The sequence below is a fragment of the Carassius auratus genome, chromosome 13, assembly GCF_003368295.1.
Source record: "Carassius auratus strain Wakin chromosome 13, ASM336829v1, whole genome shotgun sequence".
Lineage (NCBI taxonomy): Eukaryota > Metazoa > Chordata > Actinopteri > Cypriniformes > Cyprinidae > Carassius > Carassius auratus.
The window spans coordinates 1,606,570-1,624,174 of record NC_039255.1 but is presented as its reverse complement, the minus strand read 5'-3'; the positions used below and the strand labels follow the sequence as shown (position 1 = coordinate 1,624,174).

At 36.8% G+C, this 17,605-nt stretch overlaps 1 protein-coding gene across 1 annotated transcript; it reads left to right on the top strand.

The window, feature by feature from the left end:
- The first annotated feature begins 15,570 nt into the window (after positions 1-15,570).
- On the top strand, positions 15,571-17,198 carry LOC113113138 (transmembrane protein 121-like). The gene has a single exon (XM_026279319.1). The coding sequence runs from the start codon at positions 15,795-15,797 to the stop codon at positions 16,743-16,745; it is 951 nt and encodes a 316-aa protein (XP_026135104.1). The 5' UTR covers positions 15,571-15,794; the 3' UTR covers positions 16,746-17,198.
- The last annotated feature ends 407 nt before the right edge of the window (positions 17,199-17,605 follow it).

Below are 17,605 nucleotides of genomic sequence, written 5' to 3'. Positions count from 1 at the left end.
AATGATGAACTGCGTTTTTTATTTTTTGACACACTTAACGTCTTATTTAATGATGTTCAGTTGCTTTGCACATAGCGTTTGTAAGCTAACCCTAACTCTAGCATGGGGAAGTCATGGCCTTGTGGTTAGAGAGTTTGACTCCTAATCCTAAGGTTGTGGATTCGAGTCTCAGGCTGGCAATACCACAAATGATGTGCCCTTGAGCAAGACACTGAACCCCCTACTGTTCTCTGGGTGCTGCAGCATAAATTATGTCCACTGCTCTGGGTGTGTGTTCACTGCTGTGTGTGTGCACTTGGGTTAAATGCAGAGCACCATATGGGTCACCATACTTATGTAGGCAGAAGACAGCAAGGCAGTTCACAAGGCTTCAAAACTAAATTATGGTCTTCAACTGTTACAGAATGGGTGGAAACATATGATCCAGATCCTGTCCTGATGGCACACATATTTGAATCCAAACGATGACAAAGTATTTCATCTGCTTTAAGGGTAGAATATTTTTTTTTATCTGAAACTCCCACTAAACTATTAGCTGGTGAAAAATGTGACAGCTTTGGGGGGCTCATCTCTCCTCCGTCTCTTAGCGTGTGATTTATCCCTGTTTAATTATGACTGTGTGTCAGAGCTCAAGGCAGAGGCTAATGATTTTCTGTGCTAAGGGTGAACTCCATTCTGGATTGTGCCAAACTTCGTGTGTTGCTTTAAAATCAAGAAGGAACACAGCAAGTATTGTGTGTATTAAAAATACATCAACAACTTAATAAACACTAATCAGTCTCCAGAAACACTTCAATATCAGAATAATATTCACAGTGGGACTCTTCTTGCTTTCTTTCCTGCTTGTTAGGGTTAGGGTTAATACACGCCATGTTGACCATTTCACAGGACAATTGCAGTTTTCTTTACATGATTTTAACATTATTTAAAATTAACAAAAAACGTTCTTCCATTTTCCCATTTATTACCCAAATAAGATAATGTTATTTGAATGTTTCTTTTTAATATTCTAAGAATCTTAACCTGCAATTTTCTGTTGAGATTAGAACATTATTTAACGGTTACAGAAATATTTATTACATCCTTCCACAAATAATTTTCACCTGAAATATGTTTTTGAATGTTTATTTTTTATATTCTAACAATGTGAAATGTCTAGATTTGTTGTTGTGATTATTACATTATTTAAAGATTACAAATACATTTCTTAGAATATTCATCCAGTGCAACTTACATCATAGGGCTGAGAATCTTGATCCCAGAACGTTTTCTCAACACTATGAGAATGTATATCAAATATTACTGATGCAATAGGAACATTAGATAAACATTAAGAACATTTTGTCCTAACATTTATAAACATCATTGAATGGCCCCCTATTAAACAGAATACAATGGATTCGGTTGACCTCACCTTATGTCCTCTTTCCTCCTCCTCATCTCTGGAGGGTCCTGTTCTCATATATCCCATACAGAGACCCTTGATGTGGATGTTTAGGGACCGGTTTCGCCATTGTACCGTGAGGTAATCGATTGCACTCAGGGCTGCAGCTAATGTGATTTATGAACCTATTTTTGCTGTTATGCTCCATGTACAAATTGTCTTTAGTGATGTAAATTTGCCATCCTCCTGCGTTCTTGCTGACTCCAGGGCCAGTTCACAAAACAAATGTAATTTACTCATGTTTTTCTTTCCTCTGCACTCCAGACATCTGCAAATCAAATAATGCAAGAGACTAAAGGACAGTTCACTTTATCTTTATTGGATTGTGCTTCCCTGCATGCATACTGTCATTAAAACATCACTCATTTTACTGGCTGGGCGGAATGATACAGCTATTAGTCATGACATAAAGATGCAACACAAAAGCTCCATTTTTCTTGTTAATCTACTGCAAATATGTCATCTGTAAACAATCTAATCTAGGGACAGAGAGAAAGGTTTATCACTGTTAAGGTTACATATAAAGCAACACTGAAACATCAGTTTATCTGTGGGGTGTTGGCTGTTTTTTAATAGTTTCACTTGTGCGGTATCACATTTGATCAGAGTATACATCTTGATGATCAAGTGACCATGAACTAATAAATAAATTAGGCTTTACTAAACCACAAAGAAATCAAAAAGGTTTCTATTATTGCACTTGTGTTCCAACAGTAGATGGTAAATAGCATTTGTGCTATAAGAGAAATTAAACATACAAACAATAGAGCTATAAACAGATGCCAGAAGCATCTTGTTTATTGTGTTTAAAAGCATGTACACTCATATAAGAGCAAAGTGGTGTTATTCTTGTAATCACTGAATCTACTTAAGAAAAGCAAGTAAACATAACTGATTTTTACAAATGTGTTGAATTTATTTAATTACACTGTGTTATGTGAACTTTCAGGTTGGTGCAATCGTTAAACTAAACAACTTTAGTTAACTGTACTTAAGAGCATCTAGTTTGTTGGACTGAAGGTCTGTTCCACTTACAGTGGTGGACGAAGTACACAAATCAAGTACTTGAGTAAAAGTACAGATACGTATAGTAAAATATTACTCCAGTAAAAGTAAAAGTACTCCTTTTTCAATCTTACTAAAGTGAAAGTACAAAAGTACTCAAGTTTTTATGTACTTAAGTAAAAAAGTACTGAAAGATAGATGTTTGCAATTTTATATAGGCTACATAATTTAATGTTATATTAGCACATATTTTTTTATAATCCTACTGCTCAAAATACCTGGGATTTTTTCCAAAATAACCACTATATGGAGTCAAGATATATTTTTGTTGTTGATATGGACTACGCTGATGAGAGTGATGTTAACTGTGAAGCTTACACTGTGATGTACCTGAGAGAAAACAGAGATGACCATCTGATTTTCACCAGTAAGAACAAAGTATTTTAAAGTTAGTTGTTTTACAGAACATCAAAGTTACAGTACAGACCAAAAGTTTGGACACATCTCCTCATTGAAAGAGTTTTCTTTATTTTCATGACTATGAAGATTGTAGAGTCACACTGAAGGCATCAAGGGCTATTTGAGCAAGAAGGAGAGTGATGAGGTGCTGCAGATGACCTGGCCTCCACAGTCACCGGACCTGAACCCAATCCAGATGGTTTAGGGGTGAGCTGGACCGCAGACAGAAGGCAAAAGGGACAACAAGTGCTAAGCATCTCTCGGGGAACTCCTTCAAGACTGTTGAAGACCATTTCAGGTGACTACCTCTTGAAGCTCATCAAGAGAATGCCAAGAGTGAGCAAAGCAGTAATCAAAGCAAAAGGTGGCTACTTTGAAGAACCTAGAATATGACATATTTTCAGTTGTTTCAAGCTTTTTTGTTATGTATATAATTCCATATATAATTCCACATGTGTTAATTCATAGTTTTGATGCCTTCAGTGTGAATCTACAATTTTCTTAGTCATAAAAATAAAGAAAACTCTTTGAATGAGAAAGTGTGTCCAAACTTTTGGTCTGTACTGTAACTTTATATATGACATGATAATAAGGCCTGAAGTTAGGAAGAACATTAAGGAAAATATAATTATATTTTCATAATGATTTTTTCCTTCTCAAACCTTGTCTATGGTTTAAAAACTACCCTGGCCAAACGGGGTGCATCTCTTCCCACTTTAATAATTACTGTAGTTACCATGTTCTGAACATCACATCCTTTCTTTTCTACCCAGATGTAATCTCTCTCTCTCTCTCTCTCTCTCTCTCTCTCTCTCTCTCTCTCTCTCTCTCTCTCTATATATATATATATATATATATATATATATATATATATATATAGGTGGTTGAATAAAAATATTTGGACATTATTTATAAAAATTACCTCAACTTAGCACCAACAAGCTTGTTAGCTAGACAGTTAGCATCAGCTGACAATATTTACTTATTTTCAGTACTGTTATGAATAAACATTCATGTCTGTCTACTCGTCTAGTTAATCCAAACAATATACATATGTATAACGTTACTGTTGATAAACAATATAAAAACAGACGTCACATAGGACATTTTAATAAAACTGTTTAACATTATGGCAGCGGGCAATTTGAATGTGCATGAGTTATTGTATTTAATCTGTGTTGTTTAAAAAATATTTTACCTAAAATTGATGTGTCTGCACTCGAGCATTTCAGTGGGCTTAAACAGATCACTCTTTACAACGGATTTAGTTCCCAAACAACTGAAAATTTTGACCTAAATATGATTTTCAGTTACAATAATTAATCCAATATTTCGACATTAATAACTTACTTTTAGCAACATCAGACGCACGCGCGCTCACAAGATCTGCCGGTTCTTACTTCTGGAGACTCGCACTAAACGGTTCATTTGAATCAGTGAGTGGTCGACTCCAGAACAGCTGCAATCGGATCATTCTAATTCGTAAACGAGTCGTTTGGTGCGATTCGCGATCCGATTTAAAGGTTTATTTTGAAAAGACTCAGTTCATTCATGATGAATCAGACACCGCTTCTGCGTGTCGGAGCACATGATATATTATAGGGAGTAACGATATGTTTTATGAAATGTAGTGAAGTAAAAAGTACGATTTTATGCTTCGGAATGTAGTGAAGTAAAAGTAAAAGTTACTCAAAATAAAATTACTCAAGTAAAGTACAGATACTTGAAAAATTTACTTAAGTACAGTAACGAAGTAAAGCTACTCCGTTACTGTCCACCACTGTCCACTTAGATATATTTAGTAATCTTTACTTAGTTGTTATACTTACTAGGTTTTATGAAGTTGCAGCTACTTTCAAGGCAAATAAAAATTACATTTTTTGAGTGACACATACTTAAATTATTTAAGTAGCCACAAAGGAACCAATGACATTCACAAACCAGTGAGCGGCAGCAGTCCACTAATATGTTGCTAATGTGCAACATAACAACAGAAGAAGAAAATAAAAACCGTCTTAATAGACTTTTCACCCATTTCCTCCATGTCTGCAGTTATCTTTCACTAGTTGCATTCACTCATCTCTCAAAATCGTTGAATGTTGAATTTTCGAATTGTTCGAAATTTCAATTTTTGAACTCAAATGTTTGAGAGAACATCACACTTTTTTACTCCACATTACAGTGTTTAGCATTCTCTTTGATTGGGCACTTGGCACTTCATAAGAATTCTTATAATTTTCTTTCTATATATGCAGCAATGCACCATGAAATTGGAATTAGCCACAGAGACTTAACAAATCCATTAAAAGATTTTTTAGGCTGCATTAATTAGGTAAACCAGAACTGGTAACACTTCACATAACACCCGATGTACTTGCTACATCATTAGAAGAATGGCATTTACGCTAATATTAGTCTGTTTCTCTCTTATTCCGAGGTCACCGTAGCCACCAGATCCAGTCTGTGTCCAGATCAGAGGGTCACTGCAGTCACCCGGATCCAGTACGTATCCAGATCAGATGGTGGATCAGCACCTAGAAAGAACCTCTACTGCCCTGAAAGACAGCGGAGACCAGGACAACTAGAGCCCAGATACAGATCCCCTGTAAAGACCTTGTCTCAGATGACCACCCTTATGAAACAAAAATATATTGAAGTATATTGGAAAATATAATGTTATATATTAGGCATATATATTTATATATATTTATTTTTTTCCAATATATTGCAATATATTGAAAGCGGCAATCATTTGTATATTTTGCAATATATTATATAATATATGTATCATCAATATATTACTAAATGTATTAAAATATATAAAATATTAGAAAATAAAAAGGGAAAATAATATATTACAATATATCACAATATATTTTAAGAAATATATTGGTAAATATATTTTTCTTTCGTAAGGGCACCAGGACAAGACCACAGGAAACAGATGATTCTTCTGCACAATCTGACTTTGCTGCAGTCTGGAATTGAACTACTGGTTTCGTCAGGTCAGAGGAGAACTGACCCCAACTGAGCCTGGTTTCTCCCAAGGTTTTTTTCTCCATTCTGTCACCGATGGAGTTTCGGTTCCTTGCCGCTGTCGCCTCTGGCTTGCTTAGTTGGGGTCACTTCATCTACAGCGATATCGTTGACTTGATTGAAAATAAATGCACAGACACTATTTAACTGAATAGAGATGACATCACTGAATTCAATGATGAACTGCCTTTAACTATCATTTTGCATTAATGACACACTTTTTTCTTAATGAATGTTGTTCAGTTGCTTTGACGCAATGTATTTTGTTTAAAGCGCTATATAAATAAAGGTGACTTGACTTGACTTAATCACAAAAATGGGAACAATTACATTTCATTTATTTGTATTAATTGTAACAATAACCATTTTATTTGCTCTTTTTATTGCGCTACTACTGACAAAACATAAAATTGGAAAATAAGAATGACAACTGTAAAACAAAGCAACTGCATAATTTATTCATGCCGCAATGCACTCTGGGAGTCAGTAATTCTGAGTAGTAGTGTTCCTCAGATCACAGATTTAGTTAAGAAAACTTAAATGGCTTAAGTAGATTAAACTCAAAATAATTAAGGAGTACTTTGAAAAGAATAGCAGAGATTTAAACTATGTTTAAAACAATAAAGTTAAGATTAATTAATTGAATTAAGACAATGAGTCTGCACAATTGAATTAAGTAAACTCAACAAATAACTTTTTACAGTGTACTCAAGGGTAGTCACCAAAACTACCATGTGACCAGCAGACGCAAGTTAATACAAAATTAATTAATAAATAATAAAAATAGACAAAATGCATTTGCTAAAAGTAACAAAGTGAAACAAGTGATGCCAAGCCAAGTTTTACCATGGAATTTGACTATTTTTATGCTGTTGTTTTCCGATGGATGTTTTTTATTCAGCAGGTTAAAGCCATCTCTCTCCACTCCCTGGACTGCAATTTGGACGGAGGGGAAAACCATGGGGGAAAAAAACTTGATTGGGCTAGTTTTTAATAGCAATTGGGCAACCCTGGCAGTAACAAACTTTTCTTTTGACAAAACTTCACTGCTCCTCAACCCTCTCTTTTTCCACTCTAGATTCTTCTTCTTGTCATTCCTTGAGTATCAGTGCTCTTGTATGATAAACTGCTGGTATTTTTACTCATTTGTATGTGGTTTAAGATAAAAAATGTTGGATAAATAAATAAAGAGCCATCAAAGCAAGATCAAGAGTGTGAAAGAGAACATCTTGTGGTGTTTCAGTCATTTCCCGCCTGAATAAAGTCCAGTATTTCTTCCTACGTCTGCGGCTTAGAAGTGTAAAGATCCAAGGTTTGCCTTTAGCCCTGTTATATAAACAAAGCCCTAGTGGAGCAGACATTTATCCGCTTAGTGTAAACCAGTGGGACAAAGCAAACATTTGTCTAAAGCATATTGAAACCTAGGGAGTTAAAGGCAGCGTTCCTTAGCGCTCCCCGGTTCTTCAGCAAGCTTTTAATGACCTTTGATGATACAGTGCCAGTCTGAAAAGCCTGAAGGGAAGCCACTGCGTTCTCTGAGCTAAACCTTTAACCTTCACTGAACACAGAAATAACTCTCTCACCTCCATACAGACTGACATCAATGAACAACCTCAACCAAGGACAGATCTAAACACCCTGCGGTGCCAGACTTCTGACCAAATGCTCACGTCTATATTGTTGCTTATTCTGACCAGGAAACCCAAGCTTGGATTGGATGAGCCACTAAAAGTGTCCAATCACATTTTTTTGTTTATGTTGTTTTACATGCTTTAGATGTCAATACTGAAATACAAACAGCTGAAAATGTGTAGAAACTCAGTCTAGAGCAAATAGAGAAATTATTATTTCATACTTCTGTGAGTGGGTATCTTGTTTAATGGTCACACAGTGCCTCAAATCAAACTCAAATCTTTAAGTGATCACGAACCTGCCAAACGCAGCAAATCCAGAAAATAATCCTAGCTCCCTGTGCCAGCCTGGGATGCTGTAAGAACAATTTTGTTTTCATAGACTTATAAAAACAAAAATGTGCCATTAATCATGGTAGTTACATAAAGACAATCAATCAGATAGGAACTTATTACATTTCAGATAAAAAAAATCCAGTTTTGTGTGCATCAATGTTTCATCAATGTTCTGACAGAATGTAAATCTACTGTACTGTGTACTGCATGCTTCAATACATTAAGATTAAAATTAGGATGAAAATATGTTGACCTGTTTTTACATGCAAACAATAATATATACAGCAAGAAACATTTTTCTCTCAAGAGACAGACAAGCCATCAGACAGATAAAAAATGTCAACGGAGCAGCTTGAATGCTCTCAACTTTTATCTTTCTTTCATTTAGGTGGAAGAACAACTCTACTGAGCAGTTTACCAGTGAAAAAGTATCAGTAACACTTCTCACAAACAAATAAATAATGAATAAAACGTGCTGATCGGTTTAAAAGAGAACCACGTGATCAGTCCTGAGCACTTTATCAAAGTGAGCTGAATGCAAAGCTTAGGCTTGCTAGGCTCAAGCTGATGAATGATGAATACAGCAGCATTATGCGGGTGGAACGGATGACTAGGGTAACTAAATTATCTCATTCTTTGACAGAATTACACAAGCAGCTTTGGTCAATATAAAAGTGGAGCGGGGAAACATACCACCCACCTCCATCTTCATTTCAGTATGTTTAACTAATGACAGGCAATAAAAGAAGATGAACATAAGTGTGAAGATGAACATGGCAAATTGTTCAAGTTTATAGTGTCATACATCTTGTGACTTTGTAGTGAGTATACTGTGATTTTTCACTTCCAGTCTCATACATGTCTCGGACCCGTCTCATAAGCAGCGCCTCATAAGCAGCGCCTCATAAGCACCACACACACATTAAACACGGCTCTATGCATATTTTATTCTTAGGAGCTCCTGAACATAACAAAAATTCACCTTCCCATTACAAAGTAACATTGGGCTCCTTAACATGATTACAGGGGCATTTTTTTTCTAACTTTATTCAAATAAACCTTTATGTCAAATTCAAAAGTCTATTTTTTATAAGCTTTTTTCAAAATTTCTAATTAAAACAATGGAATAAGAATAAGTTACAGATCCAATAAAAACTAATAATTAACAAAAATCATTTGCAATACAGAGGTGGCACAGAGCACAAAAGTGGCTTGTAGGTATTTACAGACATATAATGAGGCTCAGAAATGGCATGAGTACAATTAACTTCATACATTATACAACAATTTAAATAACTGAAATGATACTTAAAAAATGTAACTAAAACTGGCATTAGGTGGTGGCAAGTTACTGATTTTATTACGGATTCATTCAGGAATAAAGCATGTGACTGTCTTTATGAATTGAACTGAACTGATGATTCATTTAAAAATGCAGATTCATTCATAAATGAAACATCGCTGTGTTTGAATGGAGATGTGCAGAGGCTGAGTTGTGAGTTTGTTTGAAACTATTTTAGTTGACAAAAATAGAGCAAAATCAGGCAATACTGTTATAGTTAGAGGACGACTGATGTATCGGTTTTGCAGATTAATCGGCACCAATAGTTGATTGCTGGAACAATCGGTTATCGGTAAAAGAATATTTGCCAATACTTTTTCAGGTTTGTGTCCATTACTGGAGCAGCTAAGTCAAGTCAAGTCACCTTTATTTATATAGCGCTTTAAACAAAATACATTGCGTCAAAGCAACTGAACAACATTCATTAGGAAAACAGTGTGTCAATAATGCAAAATGATAGTTAAAGGCAGTTCATCACTGAATTCAGTGATGTCATCTCTGTTCAGTTAAACAGTGTCTGTGCATTTATTTGCAATCAAGTCAACGCTATCGCTGTAGATGAAGTGACCCCAACTAAGCAAGCCAGAGGCGACAACGGCAAGGAACCGAAACTCCATCGGTGACAGAATTCACCTGAACAGAGTGAGAAACTTCAGACCCTGATTTAAATTGCAGCTGACAGAAAAATCCTGCCCTGCCACAGAGTGTCAAACCCCTGGACTAATGTGTTTTTGCCCCTGTGACCCAGTTTCTGTCTCCCTTGGTTTGTTAATTTAATTCCAGGTGTGTCTAGGTTCTTTCCTGTGTTTTCCATGTCCCCATTAATTTAGTAATTCCATGCACCTGTCTGCTCCTTGTTATCCTGTCTTTATAAGCCTTTTCCTTTCAGTTCAGTTTTGTCGGGTCTACAAACAAGTCAGTAAATGTGTCTTCCTCCTGTGTATCTCAGATCATTATTTAGTTTTTTGAAAACTTCATATAGCCAAAACTGTAAATTATACTTCTTGTTACAAGTATGGTAGAACCATCACTTCTACCTAAGTTATCTTCCTGATGTATCCAAATTCCTTAGAAAAGGCCAAAACCTCAGAACAACTTGATGATGTAACAATAAACTATGGACTCTCTCTTTTCTAGCATTTTAAATACAGTTGCTCCTTTATGCTTAAGGAAGGTTAAGGAAACCAGTCTGACACCATGGTATAATGAGCATACTCGCACCCTAAAGAGAGCAGCCCGAAAAATGGAGCGTAGTTGGAGGAAAACAAAACTAGAGGTATTTTGTATTGCTTGGCGGGAAAGTAACAAAAAAAAACTGCTAGGTCCGATTACTTTTCTTTTCTTTTAGAAGAAAACAAATATAACCCCAGGTATATTCTCAATACATTGGCTAAATTAACGAAAAATAAAGCCCCAACAAGTGTTGACATTTCCCAACATCACAGCAGTAATGCCTTTTGAACTACTTTACTTCTAAAATCAATACTATTAGAGATAAAATTGTAACCATTCAGCCGTCAGCTACAGTATCACATCAGACAGTGCACTATAGACCCCCTGAGGAACAGTTCCACTCATTCTCTACTATAGGAGAGGAAGAATTGTATAAACTTGTTAAATCATCTAAACCAACAACATGTATGTTAGACCCTTTACCATCTTATTTTCTAAAAGAAGTGCTCCCAGAAGTCATAGATCCTCTTCTGACTATTATTGATTCCTCATTGTCATTAGGATATGTCCCCAAAACCTCCAAAGTGGCTGTTATTAAGTCTCTCATCAAAAATCCACAACTTGACCCCAAAGAACTAGTTAATTATAGACCAATCTCGAATCTCCCTTTTCTGTCCAAAATACTAGAAAAGGTGGTATCCTCACAATTATATTCCGTCTTAGAGAAAAATGGTATATGTGAGGATTTCCAGTCAGGATTTAGACCGTATCATAGTACTGAGACTGCTCTCCTTAGAGTTACAAATGACCTGCTCTTATCATCTCATCGTGGGTGTATCTCTCTGTTAGTTTTATTGGATCTTAGTGCTGCGTTTGACACAATTGACCACAACATTCTTTTGCATAGACTTGAACACTTTGTTGGCATTAATGGAAGTGCATTAGCATGGTTAAAATTGTACTTATATGATCGCCATCAGTTCGTAGCAGTGAATGAAGATGTATCATATCGATCACAAGTGCAGTATGGAGTACCAAAAGGCTCAGTACTAGGGCCGATACTCTTCACGCTTTATATGTTACCCTTGGGTGATATCATCAGGAAACATGGTGTTAGCTTTCACTGTTATGCTGATGATACTCAGCTCTACGTTTCTTTGCGGCCCCGTGAAACACACTAATTTGAAAAACTAATGGAATGCATAGTTGATATAAAAAACTGGATGACGAGTAATTTCTTACTGCTAAATTCTGAAAAAAATGAGGTGTTAATTATAGGACCTAAAAACTCTGCATGTAATAACCTAGAACACAAGACTTGATGGCTGCTCTGTCAATTCTTCGTCATCAGTTAGGAACCTAGGTGTGCTATTTGATTACAATCTTTGCTTAGAAAGCAACGTTTGTAGCATTTGTAAAACTAAATTTTTCCAATATATCTAAATTACGGCCTATGCTCTCAATGTCAAATGCAGAAATGTTAATCCATGCATTTATGACCTCAAGGTTAGATTATTTTAATGCTTTATTTGGTGGTTGTTCTGCACACTTTGTAAAAAACTACAGCTAGTCTAAAATGCAGTCCTGTCAACACTCCACTGGCTCCATATCAAACATCGTATATAGGGAGAATGAGTCAGACTGTTGTTCGTTATCTGGCTCGGCTCGGTGTTCATATTCAGTTCTCTCTTCACAGCAGTTCAGTCAGAACTGTTTGAGTAAATGAATTACTCCGAGATATTGGTTTGTTTGAACTCAGAGGGAGTGTCAGCCACATTAAAAAAGTTAACAGCTTAAGTCATTTGTGTATTGGAAACGCGAACGATTCAGTTTGATTTGGTGAACTGGTTTAAAAAGATCAGGTTAGATCGAATGATTCGTTCGCGAACCGGATATCACAACTGCTTTGTTTTGAACTCTCTCACAACAGACACGGAAAAGAAGACAATGCTGAAAAAAGTCATATTTTTTGCTATTTTTGGACCAAAATGTCTTTTCGATGCTTCAAAAAATTCTAACTGACCCTCTGATGTCACATGGACTACTTTGATGATGTTTTTCTTACTTTTCTGGACATGGACAGTAGACCGTTCACACAGCTTCAATGGAGAGACTGAGAGCTCTCGGACTAAATCTAAAATATCTTAAACTGTGTTCCAAAGATAAACGTCTTACGGGTTTGGAACAACATGAGGGTTAGTTATTAATGACATCATTTTGCTATTTGGGTCAATTATCCCTTTAAGTGTTCAAGAATAGAAGCAGTTAAAGTGTGAGAGCATACATTGTACTGCTATAATTGAAGAGCGTTGCGAAAAATGTGGACGGAATCGCGGAATCCTGTCATAAAAACGTAATTCACGGTTTAGCGAGGAATGATGCTCACAGAGATTTCAGTGTCTGTCGTCTCACTAAATGAGGACAAAAACACATGAACTACATCTCCAGAACTGCTCTGAGAGTCACTTCATGAGCATTCGATCATTTGATTTGAGCAAAAGCATCATATCACATAAACAGAATTGTCAAAATAAAAGTTAAGTAGAATGTACATAGCATACTACTACTAATACTACTACTAAAATTAAACAAACATTATTTTTAAGGAATAATCGCACATTTCTTCCATTTTTTAATTTTAATAGTAAATTCTTTTTTGTTTGCCAATTTTTTTTTAATTTTCATTCATTAAAATATAAATTAAATAAATGTTTCATGCCTTGATCTGATAACAATAAAAATGTAAATACACAGACTTTGAGGGGGAAAAAATTATTTATTTATGCGTTCAAATAATTAGAAATAATTAATTAAAACAGAATTTGGGAGCAATAAAAAAATATGATAAAAAAAAAACTAAAACATTTCATAGGGCCCTAAATGTATTTTTTATTCAACTTTTTTTTGTAAATAAAGCACTATTTTATACTGTTTTTGTTCAGTAAAAACTAATCATCTATTAAAAACTATCAGTTAATTAATCAGTATCGGCCAGTGTGGTCCAAACTAGCTATCGGTATCGGCAAAACCCACTATCGGTCAACCTCTAGTTATAGTCAGAAACTGTAAGACTGTAAGTAACTTAATGTTAATTTTTTGTTTATTGACATCACTAATTGTTCTTATATGCCAATAACCCCTGCCATTACAGTTTTGTTAATGATAACATATATGCTATTTTGATGTACAAGGTAACGCTACTCTAACATCAGCCTCGTTTTCTGTACTGCTTAGGATAATGTCAGCCTTATGTGGTTCATTGTAACATTCCTGTCATCTGTTTGCAGTGTCACCCGAAGCAGCAGCAGCTTCAGGAGCAGGCATATGAAAAGACTAAAAGAGTGTAATCATTTCATATCTCATTTAATGATTCACATTAGGTAATTTCAACCTTGCACACTCAATGCTGCAAAAGAGTTGCACAATAGTAATAGTCAGCAAAGGAAACACAGTGTGATCATGAAAGAGTTGGTGCTTCGCAACACAGGCAGGGTGAATTTATGAATGAATGTGTGCAAGGTCCTTCACAAAACTATCAGTCTGCTTTATTGTAAATTCTTCCACATGTACAGTACATACATACAGAGAATTGAAATTGCGTTACTCTCAGACCCATGGTGCATACAGATAACATTAACAGTCGAGCCTAAAAATCTAGATCAAATAGAAAATAGAAAATACAACTATACAATAAACTATACAATAAGGGAATGTAAAAAACATAAAAAATCAAAGTTAAATAAAGCAGTGCTAGGCAGATGGAAGATAGAGTGCAAGCCAGTGAAGTGAACAAACAAAGTGCAGATAAAAAGAAAAAAAGATTGTAGTGCAAAAGGTATTACAATCGGTAAGAGACATCCATCATAAGCAGCATCTCTTTCTCTTTCACACCTCACACCTCACCAACAAATATTGCATGAATGAGAGAATCAGGAAAACATTCACAAATTATAAAAACACAAAAATGAGCAGTCACTACTCACTGTCCCCCCCCCCCCCCCATATCATTGTAAAGCAAAGGAACCAGCCACCTCTTTCAGCTTCACTAACATCTACTGAGCCCATCATTCTCCTCATACTTACATCTTTATTAGTACGTTGTTGTTATTTTTTTGTATATGCGTATGTATTTAATGTTTTTGGCAATACACTTTCTATTTACCAAGTCAAATAATGTTATTTAAATCTGAATGAGAGGGAGAGAAAGAGATAGAGAGAGAGCAAGAGAAAGAGCTGAAGGAGCCACATCGTGTCAGGGAGAGGGAAATGCAAACACACACACACACACCTCATTAACACACATATGGAGAGAGAGAGAGAGAGAGAGAGACTGGATTCCTCACTCCTACCACCAGCATTCCTGATATTCCTGATGCAGCGCGTCGCTGCAACAGAAAGCATGTGCTGAGACAGGAGCACTGATGCACAGCATACCGCACAGATGGACACCAGCTTCCTGCTCAGATCTGAGGTAGCAAGCGGTCAGGACACATCGGATCCAACTGCATCTGCATTCACAGGACAAAGAACCAAACACACATGAACCACTGGAGCGATCACCAGCACACCCTGATGGTTTAATACTACGGTAAGTCGACTTTCATCTGAAATAACTGAAAAAACACTGGCTGTATGTTTTTAATCTGAAACACAAAAGAGTGAGTTTAGCTTTAGTCTGATTTATTTTTTCCTGTGCTGAAATCAAAATCCCCTTCTGAAATGACTACAGCAGCCTTCTCTGCACACTCCAAACTTAAATGGATTACATCCAAGGCATTAGGGATCTGGGGGCTGCAATTTGAAGACACATGCCTGACTGCGGGATACAGCACATCCAGGGGAAATCTGTGTGTTTCTTGTCACTTTACACATGGATTACGGTCTAAATTTGGTCTCCCTGAGAACACGGGGTGAAGACGGTCCATAGCTCGTCATTATGATAAACTTCAGATAAAGCAGAAGGTAGATGTCCAGTCAGTTTCCAAATTTCCTTTTAAATGTCTTCTCAGAGAGTGCATTAAATTCACCTGTAGATGTATGTGTCTTGCTAATGGCCACAAAACAATATCTTTGTAATACAGCTATGAAGATCTTGAAACAGAGGCCAAAATTCTGTCAAACTATAGTACTTCTTGAAGCTTTTACTTAAACATATAGGATTTGATGGTTTGAGCATTTTGGGACTAGCCTCTTTGTGATGGATGTGATTTTTTTTGTGTCCAGCTAGTCAATCCTGGAGCTCGTCCATGGAAGCAGCATTGGAGGGCAGAAGAGTCTGAGTCCTCTCTGTCCACCTCCCAAAGGAGCCTCCCCAAATCCGCCCATCAGGGAAGAGATCAGAAGGGTCCGCCATCCCACCCACATCAGGATGGTGCCACCCCCTCCCACCAACAAGCCGCACGTATGCTTGTCCACCATCATAATCATGTGCAGCATGGCACTCATGGACGCGTACCTCGTTGAGCAGAACCATGGCCCACGAAAGATCGGCATCTGCATCATGGTGACAGTCGGTGACCTCTGTTTCCTCATCGTGCTGCGATATGTGGCGGTGTGGGTCGGGGCTGAGGTGAGGACGGCAAAACGAGGCTATGCCATGATACTTTGGTTCCTTTACATTTTCGTCCTGGAGATTAAGGTGTATTTTGTATACCAGAACTACAAGTCTGACCGTAAAAGCCTGGACGCCTTGGCTCGGAAAGCTCTGACACTCCTGCTGTCCATCAGTATTCCCGTGCTTTTCGTGATTCTGGTTGCTATTGACCACATGGAGTATGTGAAGGCTTTCAAGAAGAAGGAGGAGATCAGAAACCGTTTGTTCTGGGTGGTGGTAGATCTGTTGGATGTTCTGGACATTCAGGCCAACCTATGGGAGCCACAAAAGAAAGGGCTTCCTCTCTGGGCAGAGGGACTGATGTTTTTCTACTGTTATATTCTTCTTTTAGTGCTGCCCTGTGTGTCTCTGAGTGAGATCAGCATGCAAGGCATCAACATCAGTCCTCACAAGATGATGCTCTACCCCATTCTGAGTTTGGTGACTATTAACATTGTCACTCTCTTCATCCGTGGAGGGAATATGCTCCTTTATAAGGACAACAGAGTGTCTGGGATACTCATGGCCAAGAACATCCTAGCCATTGTTCTGAAGACATGTAGCTTTGTGCAGTATAGGAGACAGTTGCAGAGTGCCCCGCCTGGGTTTGGAGTTGAATTACAGAAGAACTCTGTAGTGTCCGTTCGATCCATACAGACACCTCCACAGGTAGTGCTGCAGGAGCAAACGTCACTGCCTGAGATCACCACATGTGAACATACGTGACCCGGAATCTGGAGACTACTTGTACAAGGAAGCACACCTGTAAGGATGCACATCTCTGATGAAACAATGTGGATGTAAGCTACATGTCACACATTATTTTCAGCTGAGAGAAATAAAAATGGAGCATAACGGTATGAAGGTAGTCAGTAATTGTGTAATGTTAAACTCCCTTCCTTGTATACTTTGCAAATGATGCTACCTTTCTAAATATGTCATTGGGCATTGATTTTTTAAATGGCTTTGATCATTGGGGTCCAGGTTTGGCTGGTTACTTTGGTCCAGTTCCCTGCTGGTAGATGTCCAATACACAATCTGATTGCAAGCAGAAATTCAAAAACATCTGAGTCCAGAAACTTGCAGTAGAATTTTCACGTGGCTGATATATTTCTGTAGGCTCTTGAAATTTGTCTCTTCTGCTAATGTCACAACTCAGGACAGTAATTAATGAAGGATTTAGTAATGCTTTGAGACATACGTGATTGTTATTGTGAAAATTATTCTTCATACTACAGTTGTTTTAAAAAAATATTTTGTCATACTGGTGCACTGCTTTAAAAAAACAGTATGAAATAAACTATGTAATGTAACATCATGAGATCGGGTTGTTATGTCCAGCAGGGGGTTCAACCACAAACTATTTCAAACAGAGTTTGATCCGAAATGGTGTAAGCATAACAGACACTGTTAGTTTGAGAAGATCAAAGAGTCTGCATCATAAATGCAAAGGTTCATCATTTAATCAAACAAATTAAGACATTTTTAGACATCATGACATTTGAATCAAAAGAAAACAACTATTGTGATTCTGTAGCACATTTTTTTTCTAGTCATGCAATATCAAAAGCTCTGGTTACTATTCA

Bases quoted from the DNA above. Each gene is read 5' to 3' on its own strand.
- LOC113113138 (XM_026279319.1), top strand. From the start codon at position 15,795: ATGGTGCCACCCCCTCCCACCAACAAGCCGCACGTATGCTTGTCCACC.